Source organism: Notothenia rossii (assembly GCF_949606895.1).
Source record: "Notothenia rossii genome assembly, chromosome: 10".
Classification (NCBI taxonomy): Eukaryota; Metazoa; Chordata; class Actinopteri; order Perciformes; family Nototheniidae; genus Notothenia; species Notothenia rossii.
Genome location: NC_136908.1, coordinates 50,299,550 through 50,322,653, shown reverse-complemented (window position 1 = coordinate 50,322,653; position 23,104 = coordinate 50,299,550). Strand labels below are relative to the sequence as shown.

Sequence of the window (23,104 nt, the reverse complement as noted above, 5' to 3'; positions counted from 1 at the left end):
CTGGCTGCGTTCAGAAGCTGCGCATATCGTACTCCTCCCTGGCGATTGAGGTAGGCTGCTTCCATAGCCGTGGCCTGTTGTCTGTGCGAATCAACACATTGATTGTACAGCAACGGGGCGACTCCCCCGTTCTTTTCCGAGATTTAGAAAAATAGCGGAGTAAAAACCGCGCAAAACACTGTTCCTGGGATGACAGGAGTGTTTCTTGTATCCCATGGAACTGCTAGTGGGGAGAGGCTTCTCTGTGATGTGCCATAATGGTCGTCATGGTGACGAGCCACGCCATCACCGCCGCTGCCTGTGAGGCAAAAGGGCTGCGAGGGAGTTTCCACACGCTGCATTTCACTCCGTCTGTTACAGCTGCATCAGTCATCTCCTGGTCCCGCCCTCGCTGCATCCGACGAGGTGATTGGATGAGACGTCATCCAATCGAAGTGCACAGACGGCGCACACCTGCTGGGGAGGAGTACTAAGGCTGGGGACAACTGACACTCTGGAGGCTCTGTATTGTGAGACAGACGCCTCCAGCCTCTCGTTGTGTTGCCGCCATATTCTGTGCTTTGTTAGACTGTTTAACAGCGTGTTAAGTAGGTTTTCTGTGCTAGTTACACTGATTAGCAGTCTGTCGTAGTGTTCTGTGTTTAGTATAGTGTGTGTGTATCGCTTAGACCCAGGTTAACTTAGCGCCTGTAGATCAGCATTTGTGTGTGTATCGCTTAGACCCAGGATCGATTAGCGCCTGTAGATCGGCAACAGCTGTGTTCTCGCACAGCCTCCTTTTGTTTGTTATTTTGGTCCACTTTAGAAGTGAGGTAGTTTCTTTCCTTTTGTGTATTACCCGTTGTGGGATAATACCGTGCAACTCTCTTTTGGAGTTCTCCTTTTGTTAAATAACAACAGTCTGGCCCCTTTGTTGTGCCAGGCTGTTTGTGCATATCCTTTTGTTCATTTATAGTTACAAATAAACCACTTGTAACTTATACCAATTCTATTCTGGTTGTGTTTCTTCCCTTTGGAACCCCTAGACCCAAAAGGGAACGTAACACGTGGGGGCTCGTCCGGGATGTAACGGAGCTTGCGGAATTTTTTGGTTAGGCTTACCGACAACCTGGCACACATGACAGCAACGGCAAAAGCTAGAGATATCCTTCTTTAAACCTGGCCAAAAGAAATGTTTGAGAACGATCTGATAAGTTTTAGTCACGCCCAAGTGTCCCGACCATTTACTCTCATGCGCTACAGATAGTACATGTTGACGGTAGGGCGCCGGCACAACTACCTGATGCGCTACACTCCAGTCAGCTTCAGCCGTAGCAGTGAGGGACCATTGGCGCACTAATATCTCCTTATCCAGCACATAAGCTACCTTCTCACCCCTTGCTTTGCTATTACTCACCACCTGCTCGAAACACTTCGCAAGCGTCGGATCAGCCCTCTGCGCAGCGAGTAAACGCTCTCGGGTTACCGGGAGTGTCGAACCGTCAACAACTGGGCTGGCAGGTTGCGCTGGCGCAGTGGCCACGGCAGGGGAAAGGGGAACCACAACTTCTGATCGTTTCTCCGGCATCTTGTCATCTGTAAACAGTGTCCCAAACATAGTATCATTTAGAGACACATCTGAGTCACTCTTACGAGCCTGCGCACGGGTGACGGCACAAATGGGGAAAATGTGGGGATTTGTTACCTCAGGCAGTACAGCCTGCGGAGAATCCAATATTTCAAGCGCAGGAGTTACCTTACCTCCTGCAATGTCATTTCCCATTAAGAAAACTATACCACGTATGGGTAATGCTGGGCATACAGCAACAGGGAAGAATCCAGTAATTAATTTAGATTGTACATGTACATTCTGTACGGGCCGGGGCACATAACCCATTTCAATGCCACATAATATTGATCCATACCCACACGCTGATTGGTCGGAGAATGGCAGGGCAGATGCAACAATCACCGACTGGGAACCTCCAGTGTCTCGTAGAATGCGGATGGGTCTCTGATCCTCCGACTCACCTGTTAACGATATCAATCCCTCAAACACAAAAGGCTTAAAGCAGGGATCTATTTCTTCATCATGGTCGGAGGGAGGAATATTGGGTGACTCCGCATTAATTAACCCAATGCCTTTCGGCCGGGTCAGACTTGGTGGTTGCTCTTTACGTTTACGAATCATGCAGTTAGCAATAACATGTCCAAACTGATGACAATAGTGGCACTCCCTCTCCTCTCTTGTTACCCTATACACATTCCCCGGCTCAGAGGGTGCAGCAGACGCGCTGGGTGCCCTCTCAGTAGCGACAGGGGAAAACACAGTTTTATGCATCAACACATATTCGTCAGCCAGTACAGCAGCTGCGGAGAGCGACTGTACTCTCTGTTCATTTATGTATCCCACAATGCGGTCAGGCAACCCCCTTTTAAATTCTTCCATGAGAATTAATTCTTTCAAAACAGAATACTCTGCAGCGTTACACGAGTCAATCCACTTCGTAAATAACATCCCTTTTTCCCTGGCAAACTCAACATGGGTTTGATTAGAACCCTTTCTATGGTTCCTGAACTTCTGCCGGTAGGCTTCGGGAACTAGCTCGTACACCCTAAGTATGGCACGCTTCACCAGGTCGTAACTTAAGCTGTCCTCTAACGAAAGGGCAGAAACTGCCTCTTGAGCTCTCCCGTGAAGCCTACACCGCACTAACAGCGCCCAGGCTTCAGCCGGCCACTGTAGTGCCGCTGCAAGGTGTTCAAACGCACAAAAATACGCATCCACTTCAGTCTCGAGGAAAACCGGCACTAATGCTAAATTTTTCCCTACATTGAAGGCAGGTGGACGAGAAGGCAATGAAAAGCTTTCTCTAGGATTGCAAATAACACCAGATGCGCGCAGTTCGGAATCTAGCTCCATCTGCCGTATCCGGACTTCCTTATCTGCTTCGATTCTTTTTGCCTCCAACTGAAACTGCCTGTCTCGCTCCCTGTCTTTTGCTTCTAACTGAAGTCGGGCGAGGCGGACTTTAAGTTTATTCCCTTCCCGGGAATCTGTACTACCAACCGGAGAGGGTGGACATTTACGAGGCGGCCCGAGCAGTGCTTCACACGGCCCGCCCCCCTCGCTGCCATCACTCTTTTCTTGGCTAAATGTAAACTCCGCCGCCTGCCTCTGATTTAACGGGTCTTCAGTTAAGGCGTTAGACCCTGGGAACTCAGCGGGCACAGCCAGTACTAGTAATTCCCTTCTCACCATCTGATCCCCCACCAATGCCTTCAGTTCTTCCTTTAACATCTGCCGACTCACCACAAGACTGAAGTGCTGCGCTATTTCTATCAAGTCGTCCTTTTTACACCGGTCCAGCTCCTCATAGGACGGCCAAACTAAGAACGACTATAAGGCGAAGACCGCCATTCTTGGGTGTACTGCCGCCCGTATTTACAAAAGTGTTTGTTGCTATAAAAAAAACACCTATAACCCCAGGGATTCTATTCAAAGGATCCCGGACACGAGCCCCCACGTGTTACGTTCCCTTTTGGGTCTAGGGGTTCCAAAGGGAAGAAACACAACCAGAATAGAATTGGTATAAGTTACAAGTGGTTTATTTGTAACTATAAATGAACAAAAGGATATGCACAAACAGCCTGGCACAACAAAGGGGCCAGACTGTTGTTATTTAACAAAAGGAGAACTCCAAAAGAGAGTTGCACGGTATTATCCCACAACGGGTAATACACAAAAGGAAAGAAACTACCTCACTTCTAAAGTGGACCAAAATAACAAACAGTCTGGCCCCTTTGTTGTGCCAGCTGAAACTACCTGATGCGCTACACTCCAGTCAGCTTCAGCCGTAGCAGTGAGGGACCATTGGCGCACTAATATCTCCTTATCCAGCACATAAGCTACCTTCTCACCCCTTGCTTTGCTATTACTCACCACCTGCTCGAAACACTACAAGTGAAACATGTTATGTCCAGCGCGTATCACCCAGAGTCGCAGGGTGCGTTGGAACGGTGGCATCAGACCCTAAAAAGCATGCTGCGGAAGTACTGTTTGGAAACGGAAAAAAACTGGGATGAGGGAATTCCCTTCGTCTTGTTCGCAGCTTGTGAAGCTGTGCAGGAATCGTTAGGATTCAGCCCCGCGGAACTCGTTTTCGGCCATACGCCCCGCGGCCCCCTTAAAATCTTACATGATGAGTTTCTCTCGGCTGATACTCCTCCAGATAAGAACGTATTGGATTACGTTAGTCAGTTTCGTGAGCGCCTGCACTGGGCAAATTCACTCGCTAGAGAGTCGCTCTCCGCTTCACAGGCTGTCATGAAGCGTAATTATGACCGTGCCGCTGTTCCTAGGCATTTTGAGATAGGGGAAAAGGTTCTTGCATTATTGCCTATCCCTGGCGCTGCGCTCTCCGCTAAATTTCTCGGGCCGTACGAAATCTGTGACTGTCTTAGTGACACCGATTATGTTATTTGCACTCCGGAGAGACGACGTAAAACGCGCGTTTGCCATGTTAACATGTTGAAACGTTATCATTCGCGCATCGCTGCCGACAGCCAGTCTGGGGGGTTGGGTAATCAAAGAGTAGCTGCTTCCGCATTAATTGTTACAGATAGTTCCGGCCCATCTGATGACGGTTTGGTGATGCGTTCCCATCACCAGCCGGGTGCCCGGTTATGTAACTTGGAGATGATAGAGACGCTGCCCACTACGTTAAGTCATCTGCAGGCGGAGCAGCAGCATGACATAACCCAGTTAGTGGCTCAATTCTCGTGCCTTTTTCAGGATGTCCCGACACAAACTAATGTGATAACGCATGACATCGATGTAAAAGGCGCGAGGCCGATTAAGCAGCACCCGTACCGTGCAAATCCGACCAAGCGCGCCCTTATGAAACAGGAGGCGGAATATCTGGTAGCTAATGGCTTAGCTACACAGAGCTCTAGTCCATGGTGCTCCCCGTGCCTAGTAGAGGCTAAATCTGACGGTTCTCCGCGCTTTATCACGGACTACCGTAAAGTGAACGCTGTTACGGTGCCCGATGGCTATCCATTGCCGAGAATGGAGGACTGCATCGACAATTTAGGTTCCGCCAAATACGTCAGTAAATTGGATTTGCTTAAAGGTTATTGGCAGGTACGTTTAACAGACCGTGCTTCGAAAATCTCCGCCTTCGCTTCGCCTGACTGTTTCCTACAGTACACCGTCATGGCTTTCGGTATGTGTAACGCGCCTGCCACCTTTCAGAGACTGGTGAATACTGTATTATCAGGAATAAATAACTGTAATGCGTATTTAGATGATCTCATTGTGTACACTCCCACCTGGGAGATGCACATGCAGATATTGGGTCAGGTATTCACCCGCCTCGCACAAGCATCTCTTACTTTGAATCTGGCCAAGTGTGAGTTTGGGAAAGCTACTGTCACCTACTTAGGGAAGCAGGTTGGGCAAGGCCAAGTCCGACCAGTGGAAGCTAAGGTTGCTGCAGTGACTGAATGTGCGGTGCCCGGCACCAGGAGTGACCTCTGCCGTTTCCTCGGCATGGCAGGCTACTACCGCAGTTTCTGTCGCAACTTTTCCACTGTAGCCCAACCGCTAACTAATTTGATAAGTCCCAAGGCGGACTACGTTTGGACCCCCGAGTGCCAATATGCATTTGAATGCGTAAAAACACTCTTAAGTCACGCTCCTGTGCTCGCTGCTCCCGACCTGGCTAAGCCCTTTACACTAGAGGTGGATGCCAGTGCAGTGGGGGCCGGTGCTGTGTTGCTGCAGGAGGATGCGGATGGAGTGGATCATCCTGTCTGCTACTTCTCCCGTAAGTTCAACAAACATCAGGTCCGGTACTCTACCATTGAAAAGGAGACCCTTGCTTTGTTGTTAGCTCTCCAGCACTTTGAAGTTTATGTCGGATCTAGTTCTTTGCCAGTTGCAGTATTTACCGACCATAATCCCATTGTCTTTTTGTCCCGCATGTACAATCACAACCAGCGTCTCATGCGGTGGGCTCTGATCGTCCAAGACTACAACCTGCAGATCCGACACAAAAAGGGTTCAGAGAACGTGTTTGCAGATGCTCTGTCCAGACTGTAGTGATGTGTTCTGTGTTCGTTATGTTGTGGGGTATGGTTCATCAAAAACCCTGTGGGGTTTTGTCTTAAGGGAGGGGGTGTTACAGCTGCATCAGTCATCTCCTGGTCCCGCCCTCGCTGCATCCGACGAGGTGATTGGATGAGACATCATCCAATCGAAGTGCACAGACGGCGCACACCTGCTGGGGAGGAGTACTAAGGCTGGGGACAACTGACACTCTGGAGGCTCTGTATTGTGAGACAGACGCCTCCAGCCTCTCGTTGTGTTGCCGCCATATTCTGTGCTTTGTTAGACTGTTTAACAGCGTGTTAAGTAGGTTTTCTGTGCTAGTTACACTGATTAGCAGTCTGTCGTAGTGTTCTGTGTTTAGTATAGTGTGTGTGTATCGCTTAGACCCAGGTTAACTTAGCGCCTGTAGATCAGCATTTGTGTGTGTATCGCTTAGACCCAGGATCGATTAGCGCCTGTAGATCGGCAACAGCTGTGTTCTCGCACAGCCTCCTTTTGTTTGTTATTTTGGTCCACTTTAGAAGTGAGGTAGTTTCTTTCCTTTTGTGTATTACCCGTTGTGGGATAATACCGTGCAGCTCTCTTTTGGAGTTCTCCTTTTGTTAAATAACAACAGTCTGGCCCCTTTGTTGTGCCAGGCTGTTTGTGCATATCCTTTTGTTCATTTATAGTTACAAATAAACCACTTGTAACTTATACCAATTCTATTCTGGTTGTGTTTCTTCCCTTTGGAACCCCTAGACCCAAAAGGGAACGTAACACCGTCTCTCATCATGAGGCGCGTACACGCCCAGGGGATGAGAGGTGTGTGCATGCTGTCCACACGAGGCGTTATAACGGTGCTCGTGGGTTATTATGACCGTGTGTAGGAGGCATATCTGGGACAGAGGAATACCGCGAGCTCTGCAGTTTATAAACCAATTGGTGGACCACCTCTGAGGTCCCCCTGTTGGAAGAGACCCAGGGGGATCATCACGTGACCAGCTGACGCCAACGCAGAGCAGCTGCGTCACGGAGAGGGCTGTGTGGGTTGTGACACGCCGGAGGAGAGCTGTCAGTTCCTCCCCTCGCTGCCGCGAGAGCCGCGCTCTCATGCTGGCTGAGTTTAATTCCACTCCCAGATAACGATTTCTGAGAGGGAAGAGGACAGCTCTTCTTCCAATTTATTATGAAACCCAGGCTTTGACAGATGCGATACGAGATGTACCGTCTGTAAAGCGACTTCCTCCCTGGGGCGAGCCAGCAAATAGCAGGTCGTCCAGAGAAACCACACTCTCATCCCTCCTCTGTGTAGTGGCTCCAGCCTTCTCTACACAAAAATGCGAGGAGCCAGGAAATATCCGAACGGCAGACTATTGTCTGGTCTGATATTCCCTGAAATGAGAAAACGCAGGAATTTCCTGTGTTTTGGGATAATGGGTACGTGGAAGTATGCATCCTTCAGGTGGAAGTGAACCAGTCGTCCTGGTGAACACATTCCAGCACCTGTTTTGATCATCAGGTGGAATACTGACAGATCGAGGATGTCTCATTCCCCCAGTCTTTTTCGGGATTAGAAAAATAACGGGAGTGAAAACCCCTGATTTTCCTCCCTTTGAGGAACCCTGGAAATATCCTCTTTCAACAGGAGTTCCAGCAGCTCGGATTGGAGTGCAAGACATAGCTTCTGGGATAACAGGAGTGTTTCCTATATCCCATTGAACTATGGGGGGGGAGAGAGAGGCGAACTGCAGGACGTATCCTCTGCTGATCAGCCTGCTCATCCATCTGTCCATCAGACACACGCGCTGCCACTCTGAGAAAAACTGTTTTTGGTCGTCATGGTGACGAGCCACTGCCGCAACCCAAGGTGTGCTTGGACTGAAAGGGCTGCGCGGGGGCCTCCACACGCTGCGTCTCACTCCGACTCTCATAATGAGGCGCGTACACGCTCAGGGGATGGATGGAGGTGTGTGCAGTGCTGCCCACATGAGGCGTTAACGGCGCTCATGGGTTTATTAAGGCTGTGTGTAAGAGGCGTATCTCGGACAGAGGAATGCCGCGAGCTCTGTAGTTTATTAACCAACAGGTTAAAACCAGGCTTCTGCAGCGAGCCCCGCTGTCTCCTAATCAACAGATTAGTGGCAACCGGCTTAGTTAGCGCGCTCTGAAATGTATTAACCGACAGGTTGAAACCAGGCTTTAGCAACGAGCCCTGCTGGCTATTAACCGACAGGTTATAGGCAGCTGGTTTACACAGGGCGTGAGGCAACCCAAGGTGGGCTTGGTACGAGCGGGCTGCGCGGGGGCCTCCACACGCTGCGTCTCAGTCTGACTCTCACCATGAGGCGCGTACACGCTCAGGGGATGGATGGAGGTGTGTGCAGTGCTGCCCACATGAGGCGTTATATAACGGCGCTCATGGGTTTATTATGACCGTGTGTAGGACGCGTATCTCGGACAGAGGAATGCCGCGAGCTCTGCAGGTTATTAACCAAGGTTAAAACCGGCAGGCTTCTGCAGCGAGCCCTGTTGTCTACTTAATCAACAGATTAGTGGCAGCCGGCTTAATTAGCGAGCTCTGCAGGTTATTAACCGATAGGTTAAAACCAGCAGGCTTCTGCAGCAGGCCCTATGCGCCGTGGCGCTGCGGGCGCTGTCGCTGGGGGCACTCAGCCTGGAATACTGCTCATTCCCCCGTTCTGGCTTCTCTGTGATGTGCTGGTCGTCATGGTGACGAGCCACGCCATTGCCCTCGCCGCCGTTGCCCGTGAGGCGAAAAGGCTGCGAGGAAGCCTCCACACGCTGCGTTTCACTCCGGCTGTCATCATGAGGGGTGTACACGCTCAGGGGATGAGTGGATGTGTGTGCAGTGCTGTCCACATGAGGCGTTATAACGGCGCTCATGGGTTATTATGACCGTGTGTAGGAGGCGTATCTCGGACGGAGGAATGCCGCGAGCTCTGCAGGTTATTAACCGATAGGTTAAAACATGCAGGCTTCTGCAGGGAGCCCTGCTGTCTACTTAATCAACAGATTAGTGGCAACCGGCTTAATTACCGGCTCTTCTTCCTCGGAGGCTCTCGCGGAGCAGACCCGGAGCGGGGGAGCCTCACTCCCCTTTGACTCGCCGCCGGGAGACCCTGTCTCTGGGGTGGCGGGGGATCGGAGACGTGGGACGGAGCCCCTGCAGCCGCCGAAGGGCGAGTCTGACGCCGAGGCAGTTGCTGTGGGCGTCTCTCCGCTTGCGGCCTCCTGTGGCCGGCGTGGACGCCGCGGCTGCTGCGGCTGCTGCGGGCATTGGTGCCGCTGTGGGCGCTCAGCAGGCTGGAGCCAGTTGACATGCTGGCGAATGCCGTCCGCCTGTTCCGCGGCCGTCTTCATGGACTCCACCATTGCGTGGAACTGGGGTCCTAACAGCCCGTACGGGCTGATTGGAGCGTCCAGTAGCACTTTTCTGGCCGTCTCCGTAACAGACGCCTGCTGCAGGTGGCGCTGGATCTGTGTCACCCACGCGGAAATCCTCGCCTGGGAGACAGCGACGGACGCGCACAGCAGGGCCGGCCCTGACCAATTTGCTGCCCTAGGCAAGATTTTAGCTGGCGCCCCCCCCCAACAAATGCATATGGACACAAGCTGTGTGCAAATGTATTTAGTATCCTATCCATTTGAGCATGATTTAAGTGGGGGGTGGACCTCACCTCCTCTAGGGGGGTCCGGGGGCATGCTCCTCCGGGAAGATTTTTTTTAAAATATTGAAGTTACAAGCCTCAATCCGCTGCACTTTGAGAGCAACATTAAGAGATCTATGGATACATCTCTCAACACCCATATGAAACAGAACTGGAAGCAGATTTTCTTTTTCTTTATGGATATTTTACAAATCACTCCCCTTTTAAACTGTATTCTTGTTTATTAATAACAACTTTATTTTACTGTCATATAGTATTTTATACTATAAGAGAATAGATGAAAATCAATTCTCTTATTTTTTTATAGCTATAATGATCATATAAAGGTGTGCCTTTACCTCACTGAGCTGAGGTTATCAGAGCCTCTCAGTCTTTCAGGAGAGAGCTCTCTAAAGCTCTCCCCCCCGCGGCTGCTTACAGAGTAAATTCCAATGTTAATAAAAGCTGTATACGTTTTTTGGGAGTTTGATTTATTTTAAATTAACACAAATACAACATTTAAAACCTATAATTGCACACTAAAACCATTATTTCAAAAAAGAACTATTTCACATAAACCTCTGGTTTTTACTGGGGCTGGGGCAGTAAAACTTGATTTGGGGGGGGGGTGCGCGCCATAGTTTATAGGCGCTGTACGCAATATAGGCGTAGTTCTGTTAGTATAAGATAATAAGATGTACTTTGTTGATCCAAAATCGGGAAATTGTTTTGTTATGAAATTAAAAAAATATATTTCTAACTTTTTTATTTTTTTTATTTTTGGCGCCCCCCATTGATTGATGCGCCCTTAGCATTCGCCTATACTGCCTATGCCAAGGGCCGGCCCTGGCGTACAGAGTGAGCGTGGTGCTGGCCGCCTTGCTGATTTCCTCTGCCTCGGTGGTGGACCGCTCTACCAGTGTCACCACCGAGTTGGAGAGCAGCGCGATGATATTCGCCGCCGCCAGAAAGGCACACTGGTGCACCCGGTTGGCTTGGTGGGCGACATACTCTCTGGGGGAGCTCAATGTAGGGCGCCGTCCTGTGGCGAAGGAGAAGGGGACCGCGTGCTCCGCCGCCAAACCAGCCCCCTGCTCCGACTCTGTCTCCCCTGTCCGGGGGAGAACCGCATGGTGAACCATGGAGGGAGACGGGGTAGGAGTCGTCCGACTCCTGCCCGGCACTCGGCTCCAGGGACATGCTGCCGTCCACGTGCTCCTGGACGGGCCAATCGTCCTCGTCGGCCGCAGCAACTAGAGCGTCCGCTCTTCGCTTCCTGTCGGCTGATGGAAGACGGGCACAATGTGAGCAAGCGACCTGCTGGCTGAGAGCCACGTCCACGTGCTCTAGCCCCAGGCAGTATTCGCACATTGCGCGCTGGTCATAGCTCATGATATATCCTGAGCCACATGAGGGACAATTTTGGACGCAGTTGTTGCTCATGATGATTTAATGATTCTGTGCTTCAGTAACTGCCGAGGTTTGCTGAAGAAAAGAGGGAGCAGATTGCCGGGCCTCCTTCCTATTTATACCGGAAGGAGGCCCGAGGGCGGGGCCCACCTTGCGGGTGGGCGTGGACTACAAGTGTTTCAGTGCTGCGCGGGTGCGCAGGGGGATTACCCAATAGCGATAGCCTTAGAGGGCGAAGCCATATACGAAATAGAACTGAAGTTCCCATAGGGTCAAAATAATGCGCTGTGATGTGCAGTTGACACGTTGGATGTGATCCGAATTATCTAACGCAGCCCCTCGTCGTCCTCCACAATGTTAATTGTCCTGCAAGCTGTAGCCACCGCCACCAATTTAGCTATTGCTGTTGAAAGCTTGCTGCGCGTAGACGCCGTATCCAGGCGTCTCTCCGGCAAACTTTCAAGCGTGGTCTGCCGCAAGCGAGCGGCAGGAGCAAGGCTGCCAGCATCAGCTGTGTGCTTGGCTTGCTGTTTAAAACACCTTTTTTTGTATCCATATCTCTCGCTAAAATCTCCCACCATCCAACAACAACAACAACAACGTCAAGCCTTTGGGCTCTGAAACTACGGGGCGGGCCGAGGACAAATACACATGCGTTAATCGCATGTTAAAATAACTAGAGGCGTTAACTTGACAGCCCTAGTTTTTACATAAATTGATCAGGACCAAAAGAGAGAGAATCTTTTTTCCTGAAACTTTCAGAATCTCTAAACACAGAGGGGACACGAAAAAGTGGATTTTGCATAATAGGGGACCTTTAAGTAACATTTTGAATGCAGGACTTTTTCTTGTAATGAAGTATGACGATAATGTATTGGTACTTTTACTTAAGACACGCATCTGAATACTTCTTCCATCACTGCAGACACACACTCACATAAGGATACATTTTGCTTATTCAATTACACAGGGGGATACTTTGAGTTGGTGCTCTTAGAGGGACAGAGCTCTGTTTCTGGGCTGTCAGCAACTGCCAGGGGGATCAGACACAGGTCCAGTAGCCAGACAGCCAGACTCTAAAGGGAACAAACACAGCTATTTCTAGCGATCAAAAGGCACCCAAACAGAGAGAAAAGCATAAGTACAAGGACTGGTGATAAGACGTCCCACTCCCTGCAGCCAGGCTCTTTACAGATGATTCAGATGTGGCATTCTTCACCGAGAGGAATGGAGATTAATGGTCAGAATATCACAAAAGGCCACTGTATGAACAGTACACCCGTATCAGCATGATCTAAACGGATCAAACCTGCTTACTCCAAATATTCAGACCGTGCTGCCTTTTTCAGCATATTCTCTAAATGTGCCACATCTATCAGGGTTTAGCCTGTGAACCCTTTTAGTTCTGACATTTTGTACACGGAGAAATCACATACTCATGAATACTGCTGCGGCTCCAGTCGGACCTAATATCAGTTTGTGTGAGTATTAGTCCTTCCAAGAAACTGTCAACCGGCCATGGCATTGCATGATTCAACACCCAAACCTTGAAATATTTGAAAATAAACGGACAGCCAACCATTTTAACATTCGCATCTTCCTCACTGTGACGTGCTAAACGTTTTTCTCAACTGGAAAGAAACCCTTATTCAAGTTGAATCCACTGATGTGGCCCCCCTTGCTTTCTTTCTGCAACCTTTTTCCTGTGAAAACAGCTGAACTATCCCAAAGCTGAATAAATATTAAGAGAGGGTGGGAGTAGAGTTTCAAAGAATATGTCTTCATTTGAGGCACTGCAGTTTTCTAATCCTAAAAAAGGAGGGTAATTGATAACTGCTGGAGTTTGTCTTACCAGTGACAGTATGTTGCTCTTAAAGTCAGAATACAAATGCTAATAATAAATTATTAGGGGGGGGCACTGAGATGAGTGGGAGGATAAGTGACTGAGTGGGTGTTTGGAGGCGTAGATATAATATGATCAGCGTAATGGAGGCATTCATGCATAAATACAAGTCTTCAATTTTGGCTGTTTCAGCTCTGATGCTCTCACAGAGCCATTGTTTGTCATCTTTAATATTGTGTTTTTATCATTAAACAGGCCCATCATTCTGCACCGTTGTTCAAACTGAGATCACTTTAAGAAACACACACACACACACACACACACACACACACACACACACACACACACACACACACACACACACACACACACACACACACACACACACACACACACACACACACACATACACACACACACACACACACACACACACACACACACACACACACACACACACACACACACACACATGTAGTGCCACACATGCTGTTTTTGTTTCCGGAGAGCGCCTCCCGGGGGGCTCCTTCAGGGCTGTTCTGAGAGATAGCGGGGACCCTTCCCACACACACTCTCTCCCCCACTGTCTGACCTTTACAAAACACAAGTCAGAAAATGTGTGGCATTTTCCTCTAATCATCTGCACCTTAACACATGAGAAATGGTGGCGAGCTTCAATTAAGGCTCTCCCACAGCCCCATGACAAATGATTCACTTTCCTCCAATAGCAGTCATTATGCAACCTGGAGGTATTACTACATAATGCTGCATTTTCTTAAACTCCTCTCATATTAGTGTTTTACTCCATTCCTGCTGTAACCCTTCACATTGTTTACGCCCCTCCCCCATCTAGGTTCCCACTGTGTTTTCTTGGAGCTTTATGGTTGACTTTACATGATTGTCTGCTTGACTTTCTTTCAAAGGTCCTCCTCTCGTCAACACACTTCTCATTTCATCTGTGCTGCAATCTCTGAAAAGCTCAGCTCAAGAAACACAGAGCGAAAAAAACTCCATTCAATCCCTTTACGTAATATGTGCCGTGTCTAGGTTGATTCACCCCCTCCTCTGAATCACAACTGCTGGGATGGGAAAGCCACTCATTTTTCTGTCCGACTTTTCCCAAGGACATTGTGCTGTCTTTGGATTTTTGTAACAATAGACAAACAGTCAGTGAACCGTAGAGACAAAGCAGAAAACAATGTGTTTTGTTTTTCTAAATCTCAGAAGGAGCAGAAAGGGTCACCCGGGTGAAAATGTTACCTTTTTGTGCCAGGCAAGGATTCAAAATTAGTAGCAACAACAAACATTGGCCGTTAAAATACTAAACTAGAAGCAGCAAGGCATACACACGTATTAGAGTCATTTCAAACCAAGCTGCTTTCATTTGTGGCATGGGGAATGTTCAGGTAGTGAGATACACAGAGTGGGTTGTTTTAGGGACCGTCTGTTGTTTGGTTAACCCGGCCTCAGCATAGGTTGCTTTACATTACTACAGATTGCCAGACTTTGTGTTGGCCCTACCTCAGCTGTGTTTGTTTTCCTCCTGGAGCTCTGTGCTGTATACCGAGACCTGTCAGTTGTTTACCTTCCAAAAAGCAAAGAGAGAGAGAGGTGAAGATGGTCAGCTCTTTCTTCTCCGCGTCAATCTTTCCACTTGGAAAAGACCCGTGTGAACTGAGTGTTTTTAAACCACCTGAGCCTGGTGTTTACCTCTTGGAAAGGAACTGAGAGACTTAAATGACTGTGCGTTCGTGTATAATGTTCTACAAATTGAAAGTTGAAGAGGCGTAAATGCTAGGGGGAGAGTTGGGGAAAATGCTTATTGCAAGATAAAAAATGCTAATCATAGCATTTTTTCATCCACTACTTTCTCCTTTGCACTTAGTACGCATGGGGAGGTTATATTTTAGTTTCTCTAATATTGGACAGTGCTGGACAGTAAATCTGCCCTACGTCTTACAACATGTTTGGCTGCCATCCCTCTTTTTACTTTGCAGATGAGATAAGTGGAACATGGTGGCTTGTACCTTGTCTCTATACGATAGGTCGGACATTTATATATGACTTATAAATATGCAAATGTATACACTCAAAGGTGAGTGATTTAGCTTAGCCATCCCCTTTAATGTTCTTTCTGTCATTTTACTATGTTGTTTATTATGTAGACACGACATACCTCGCCAGTCAATCAAAAAGCTTGAAATACAAACAAAGAGTTGACACTTCTTTAACAACGACATAAAATAAATACAAGCTGATTCGGGAAACAATTCTGTAAAAGAGGTTTATCACTCCAAGCGACCTCTATCAATTCATCACATGTTCTAGAAGTTATAGATTATAATATAGTAATTTGATGTTTTAATAAACTGTTTAATGTTTTTTTTTAAATAACTTTACGTGGGTCTTAATGCACAATATGAGTTAAGTTCAAAGCACAAAAGATATACTTATATAAAACAGGGAAAACAAGTCTCCTCCTTATGCATGATGAGTCACAGAGCTGGAAGAACTTGGAAATACATGCTTTGATTGTTTGTACCTCTGGGGCAAAGACTTATTAAAAAAACATGTATAATTCAAGTGAGCTAAGTGATAATAAGAGCATACATGTGTGTTATGATAATATTTGAGTTCATTATTACCACACCCCAGAGGGACTGTTAAGTACATGCTTACCATATGCAGTAAGAAAAGGTTTTTGAATACAATACGATTTAGTGGTTTAAATCTAAGAAGCCAAAATTCCTTTCTCATAGAGTTTTAATGGTGGAAATCGTTTTCGCACAGCCATACGGCTAATAACTGAAGTTATTTACCACATCTTCTTATAATTGATTAATTAAACTGCTACCCCATTGCCTTCTGCCTTTGTAAGAAACATCTGATTGTATAGATAGATTTTTTTCTTTATGTATCGGCAGGGATTAGGCTACATCAGTCCTAATGAGAGAGAGGAGAGAGATGGGGAGCGTTTTGTGTCTGGTCTTTGCTCCGGAATAAAGGATGTCCTGTGTGTATTTGCTGGAGCACACAAGGAGTCACTGACCATGCATTGATTTGTGCGAAGTATTGGCTTTTCTCCTGCATTCCCCCTCACCAGGAATGCACAACTGTGCCTGGATCAATGAGGCAAATGGAGGGTTTTATAGGACTAATTCTCAGTGGCTCATGAAGCACACACTGATCACTGCATGTTCCACCTCAAACATTCAGTTCGCCCATTCTCATCGTGGAAATGTATGTCTTACTATATTTCTGACCTGAATTGCAAGCAGTTCCTAGAAGTGCTCATTTTTGGTTATACAGACTCAAAATATATAAGAAATAATTGGAATGTGTTCCCTGAATCGGGGACTGTATTCATTCTCCTTTCCTAAATACTGTGTTGTTATAAAACATATTTTAAAACGTACTTCATGTCTAAGGTATTCAATTCCGTTTTATTTGAGAGTGTCATTTCTGTAAAACCTTCGGGTTTGGCAATATCCTGCATCAGGTATCTAGCTTTGAATCTGGGGACAGGTTGAGGGATGATTGATGATTCCTTTTTTTCTTGTGTCAAACTACTTGGGCATCACTTTTAAAATAACGTTGAAATATGTCAAAGAATATTACAAAACTAAGTCATATTTCCATGCTGGACGAAACACTAGGCTTGTTTGAGATGAGCTGCGGCTCGCCTCGAAAGTAGACGAGAATAGCCGATTGCAGCCGGGGGAGGTCTCAAAAAGCTTGCATGAAGTCGGACAGCTCGGAGTCGGCTTGACTCGGTTTACATTTATAAAGAATGCACAAATGTGTTTAATCGTTAATGTCAGATATGTACCAAGTAAATACATTTGTTCCTGCTCAAGATTAGATTCAACTTTATTGTTATTGCACATATTACAGGTACTGAGAGACAACGAAATGCAGTTTGGCTTCTAACGAGGAGTGCAAAAAGCAATAAAGTGAAAAGTAATGTACAATCTACAGAATAAAATAAAGAATTAATTGAATGATGAATAAACAGTGAGGGTTATGAATACACTAGATATACAGTAGCCTATGAGCAGTATGAACAGTATTAACAGTGTGTATGAATATGCTAAGATAGGCTATATAATATAAAGTATGAAAACGGTAAGCAGTGCAAGTATAGTATAACATAGATATTCATTTCATGATGATAAACATTGTGGCGTCTTTGTCCCGCGAGATTTCAACGTCTGATGCAGTCGAGCCTCCAGAGCAAGTCGGACAAAATTACTAACCATCATGCAACGCACTAGCAAGACGGCGGTCGCAATTGCGCAGGTCTGCGGCGGTCTCGCTCATCTCAAACAAGCCTACTACCTATTTGTTAAGAAAGGATGATGTGGACTGGGATTAATTGAGCTGATAAAACACCAATTACTTTAGTCAAATGATGGAGTATGAGTCATGACAATAATGGCGCATTTCCACTGCAGGGCCTCGCACGGCTTAGTACGGTGTTAGGCCTTGGTAGGCCAGGCTCACTTCATGCTGCGTTTCCATTACAGTTTGGCAGCTGGGGCAGTAATTATAGTAATGCAGTGTAGGTGGACCCGTGACGTCATCTTCAATGCGAACCACAGAAAACCAACATCAGCCGTTAGCTGTTAGCACTCAAGCTCATAGCTCCTCATATCTGTTCAGAAGCTAGACAAAAGTTAAACAAGTACAAACCACAGACTGTCTGTGTCATGGTGAATACAGTCACTGGTTTATTTATGTCTGTATAGGCCGTTGTTGTGAGTGTGGACGGTCGGAGCATATACTGCGTTAGCTTAGGCGATCTCCATTCAGAAAACACGCATTTTAAAAGGTTGTTTGCCTTCCGTCTGTCTGCAGACTTGTCAAAGCATTAATCCATGGTTTTTACTAACCGGTATCAGTATGTTGTTACTTCGGCATCATTTTGAAATGTGTATTACAATTAAATCACGGTAAAATATGTTTGTTGTAGTTGTAACCCCCTTGCCAGCGATTCTCTCACTAGTTTAGCATATTCAGCCCGGTTGTTGGCGCGGAAAGAACCTGGATTTTGGAGAGCCAAAAAAACTGTGAAACAGTACCCGTTAGCCGGAACTACCCCTAGTGGAAACGCAACCAAAAACGGGCCGGGTTTGGCACGGCACGCTTAAACCGTGCTCCGTGCTGTAGTGGAAATGCGCCATACAGTAAGTGAGTCAGGGTCAGGTTGCCATGGGCTAAGACTTGGAAGAACAAAAAAAATATATTTTCTCTGTCACGAAGCGTTGAGCTGAAGTTATGTCTGACTGTTTGTGTATTGAATAAAAAGAGAGGAAAAGCATTTAATGAAAAGCACAAGTAGATGTCCTTTAAATTGTCAATCCCTTATTATCAAAGCATTATATAGGAATCACAGATTCCTTGCCTAATGATATTCAAATGCTCCGATCCATTAAACCTGCTGTCATGCTCTGGAAATGTGAGCTAAAAGGTTGTGAGAGACTTTCATTTGATTTATTAACCTCAAGATGAGGGGAAACCTCACTGCAGAGAAAAAGGTAATTCACTTTAATTCCAAGACTTTTCTTTCTCTAAGCAGTTCTATTGAGTCCTCATTCAAAGTTTTCAACCACGTCCATTTTGATGCCTGCACTGCACCAGGAGCCCATCACTGTGTGTGTGAGGAATAGGTTTTCTTATCTTTTGAAAAGTAACAATGCCTTTCTCTTGGAAAATGATCTTTATCAGGAAGCTTTCATTGGGTTTTCTCTCTGAAACTCTTAGAACTCATAGTATGCGCTTCTTACAGTTGGGAATCAATCATTTATTCCTTCCTTTTTTGGGGTTTTGGAAATGAATACTTTTGAATCTCTTAAAAAGAGTAAACATTAAAAAACACTCTGAGATGGAGTCTGAAGTATTTAATCAAAACAGGGTTTGCCTGCATGCTGCCATAGCCAGAGAAATATAAAATCAATCATGTGAAGGATTCAGATGACTTTTCATAGCAGGTAGACTACAGACACATGCCATAAGGCCCATTATGAGTTTCTAAGAAGTGCTGGTAGACATTAAATCCTTGGTGGAATCAGCACAATAACAGCCTATAATTAAATACAAGGTTTGAATACCTGATTTCAATTCTAGAGGCTTAAAAGACACTGAGACTGAACTTATGTAAAGTCATAAGTAAGTAAAATGAAAAGTTGGAATTGCAGGTTGCTTACACAATGAGATGGGGGACTAAGAGACAACTCATGTTTAATTAAAAATGACAAATGGATGCTATTTCTCCACAAGGATCAACCTTTCTACAGGAATTTGAGCACAGAGGAGCATTATTTTGGTGTCAACACTTGGTAATTGGTTCAGTCTCATGCTTTCACTCCTCTCAGAAAGTGTTGGCTGCAAGAGTATGTCTCTCTGTCTCGCAAAAAGGGAAGTCAAAGAGGGTTGGTTTTCTGTAACAATTCAATCACAGTGAATACAGCTGGTGATAGTGACAATTAGTGCTTTCTGGAAATCAGGAAGCAGCTGGTGGATCAAATATTAAAATAACTTGTGATTCTAATTGTATGGAGGATGATTGATTTTTTAAAACCTGTTAAAAAAAGATGTCAGCAGCTACGAGCAAACAAAGACACTAATGACATTCTTTTCTCTGACAACTCGTTCCACAATGGGAATTTGATCCCAGTCTTCTTGCTCTTTTGTCGCTTTCTGGCGGCAGGTGTAATCTTTTCTTGAACAACCATTATAGAATTCAGTAAGCCTCTGTCAACTTAACAAGTCTCTCAAACTACCTGCCAAGGAATCTTTTGTCAGCTTTCTGAATACTGATTCAAACATATTATCCATCTACAACGTCTACAATGTTGGATTCAACATCAGTTTTATATATAGCATCACGTTTTTTAAAAAACACTTTCATACTGTATCATTCTTTGAACATTTGTAAAATGATTGATGGCACGATGCAACATTTCCTCCCGAACACAGTCTGACACCTCGGTTCAGGTGTAAATCTGATACCAAAACCCTCTATTTAAAAAAAAAAGATCTGTATAATTCAGTGCGGAACTCAAACATTTGTTTTATCAAAGGTAAGATGAGGCCAGGGATTGCTGTGGCATTGAAAACGGAGTCCCTTGTCAACCATGGCTGTAGTGATGTAAAACTGACATTGACATAAGTTACATTACATCAGCTGTTTAATGGCTAGAAGTATTCTTCTTCATTGGCCACATTGTTGCGTTCCTTGAGTCATAATTGTCACATATTGATCGTTTGAATAATGTGAAACCTTTGACAGGTATTCGAATCGTGCCCAACTAGTATACAGTATGTACACTTGCATTTTAGTTTATGCGCAAAGTGGGGACCCATTATTTAAACAAACAAAATGGGGATCCACATTGCTCCACAGCACTAATAGTGGTCAAAATGCCTCAGCACACCTTCAATGCTAATATAAGCATCAATACTTAACATTCCTTAAAACATTTCCAATCAACATTCAGAATATAGTTTTAAAATAAAATATAAGTAAAGAATGTTTTTTTTTACTTCTGTATAATCAAAGCAAAGGTTTCTTTTTATGACATGTTGCAACATTGTAGCCTCAATCTTATTTTTTGAGCAAGGGGTTTACTCGGCTTCAATCACAGAATATCTTTTGTTGAGCTTTGACAAATACAGAGATTGACAGCAAATACTGCCGTGACTGACAGTGTAGTGGCAGCTCAGACTATCACAATGTTATTGGAATCCAGCACGGGGAAAATGACACCAGATGAAAGATTGAAATTCTCCTTTCCTCCTCTTCCTCCTGGTCTAGTAGGTACTAGCTTAACGTGTCAAGTTTAGGTCCAAGAAGATCTCAAATGTGTGTTTTCAATTGTAGAAGATGTGTGAATATGTGAAAGTAAAGCAGCGTTCTCTATTAACAATTGTCTTGTTTTTTCAGAATGAATGGACAGAAGCAGTGGACACGGGTGGCCGTGATGGCACTCCTGGTGATCACAGTAATGGCAGGAGAAGGAGGCAAAGCAGAGAAACAAGGTGAAATTTCCAAAGCTCAGATTCTTCAACTGTAGAAAAATCTATAGAAATAATGTATATCTGTGTGTTCCTTTAAACTGAAAATGTATATCAAACAGGAGCACCATGATGTTCAGTATAACATCAAATCTACAACTTGTTTATGATGGAGAATATAACATTGTCATTTCCTTATTGAATGACATATATTTCACTATATATCACTGCCGAAAAGGCTGCACTGTGAAATACTTTCGTTGGATACAAGTCTTAAAGATATAATGAATAAAAGCCTTTGAGTTGAAGTAATTGGTGTCCTTTGAGAATACAATAAATAAATAGCAATATCTTTCACGAAAGGCAACGTAAGTCAGATAATTCCCACTTGGGTAAAGAAAACAACATTAAGCAAATATAAGATATATCTTTTTTTATTGGTAATAAGAAGAAGCAATAAACTCATTACATCTTCCTTGTAATAATATAAAAAGTCCAAGAAGGTGACAAATACTTTCATAGACACCGCAAGTCGCAATTTTCTTGTTTTAATAAAAAACAAAGGATCTAAAGTTGCTGGTATATGCAGAGCTGTAGACGTGAGACTTATGTGTCTTGTCTTGTTAAAAGGTTACATAACTGGTGTATGTTTGGTCTTACAGGAAAGAAAGAACGCAAGTCAGATTGTGGCGATTGGCAGTGGAGCGTGTGTGTAGCCAACGAAGGAGACTGTGGACTCGGCACCAGGGAGGGAACACGCACCGGCACCGACTGCAAGCAGACCATCAAGACCCAACGCTGCAAGATCCCCTGCAACTGGAAGAAGAAGTTTGGAGGTGAGTTAAGACCCAGATATATCCAAACCAATCAAAAGCTCTCCTTTCAATAATCTACGACCTTCTTATTGTATAACTGCATGGCTCCCATCCCCCGCTTACCCAACACCTCCTTTTAATGTATGCCTGCCTGTCACTCACACAAACAATGGTCCCATCTTCACAAAAGGATGAGTAAGCTAGCTAATTAGAGGTACAACAGAAATGTCTGCCGAGGAAGTGATACATCATCATGGAAAAAAATAATCATCCTGCTTTGTCATTTGCTTTTCGGGCTTGAGAATGTGCAGCCCTCGCAACTAAAATGTCTTGCAGTGACAAGCCTGAGGGACTTTTGTTCCCCCAGTAAGGCATGTCAGGCAGGGTCCTGCTGCTCTGCAATGAGCCTGTCACAAGTGATGAACACACTGCAGGAAATAATGGCCCTGCTAACTGGCTATATAGATTATAGTAGCAAAAGTTTCGGAACAATGACTTACATGCCCCTGGTTGTGGAAAGAATATAATAGAAGAGGTTCCCCTTGGGTTGTAGAGGCTAACACAAAGCCAGTGTCTGTTTCATTAAGGATATGTTTACAATAAAAGAGACCACTAAATACTGTCAAATGTGTTTCCTATATGCCCCATAAAATGCATCAGAATTGGTGTTGAAAGATCATGCAATTTAACCCTGGATTCAGATGAATTGCTCAGTAAAATTGTCTGTTTTTCAAGAGCCTTTTAAAAAAAGTGTAAACTAAGAATAATGTAGTTTTGTCTTGGAGTTTTGTTTTATTGGAACTCATGAGTATAACACAACAATTCAGGGATAGTTAAAAGAGAGGTACTCAGCACATGGATGTATAATAAGAACTGGATACAGCGTGGGAGGCGGGGCCTCATTCATTCCCATGAGAGTTGCTCATTGGCGCATGAAGATAAAATGGCCCAACTTTTGAGAGAGCGAAACGTCACAGATTACCCGGCATGCCTGAGAAGTACCCGTATGTGCGCTCATAGCGCATGCGCAACTTTATCCAAAATGGTCGTTCACATCAAGCACGTCAATTTGCGTACACGTAACAGAACTGCGCGTTCATGACAGCATGGTAATGATTTGTTATTATGATGGATTTAGTTAGCAGCTAGCGGCTAGCTAGTAATTATGCTAATGTACACATCAATCGTTATGTACTTATATTACGCTGTAACAGGATCTAGTGATATCCAAGCCACAGAGCTTCATTTAGCATGAAAGAATTATTGCACTATATAT

The 23,104-nt window shown here is 45.3% G+C and overlaps 1 protein-coding gene across 1 annotated transcript in view; it reads left to right on the top strand.

The window, feature by feature from the left end:
* The window catches only part of ptn (pleiotrophin), a 55,432-nt gene that overhangs the window by 22,237 nt on the left and 10,091 nt on the right, over window positions 1–23,104 (top strand). Inside the window, exons 2-3 of the mRNA XM_079656316.1 lie at window positions 20,943–21,037; window positions 21,676–21,849. Of these exons, the coding sequence (XP_079512442.1) occupies window positions 20,944–21,037; window positions 21,676–21,849 (268 nt within the window). The 5' untranslated portion in view covers window position 20,943. The remainder of the gene's footprint in view (window positions 1–20,942; window positions 21,038–21,675; window positions 21,850–23,104) is intronic.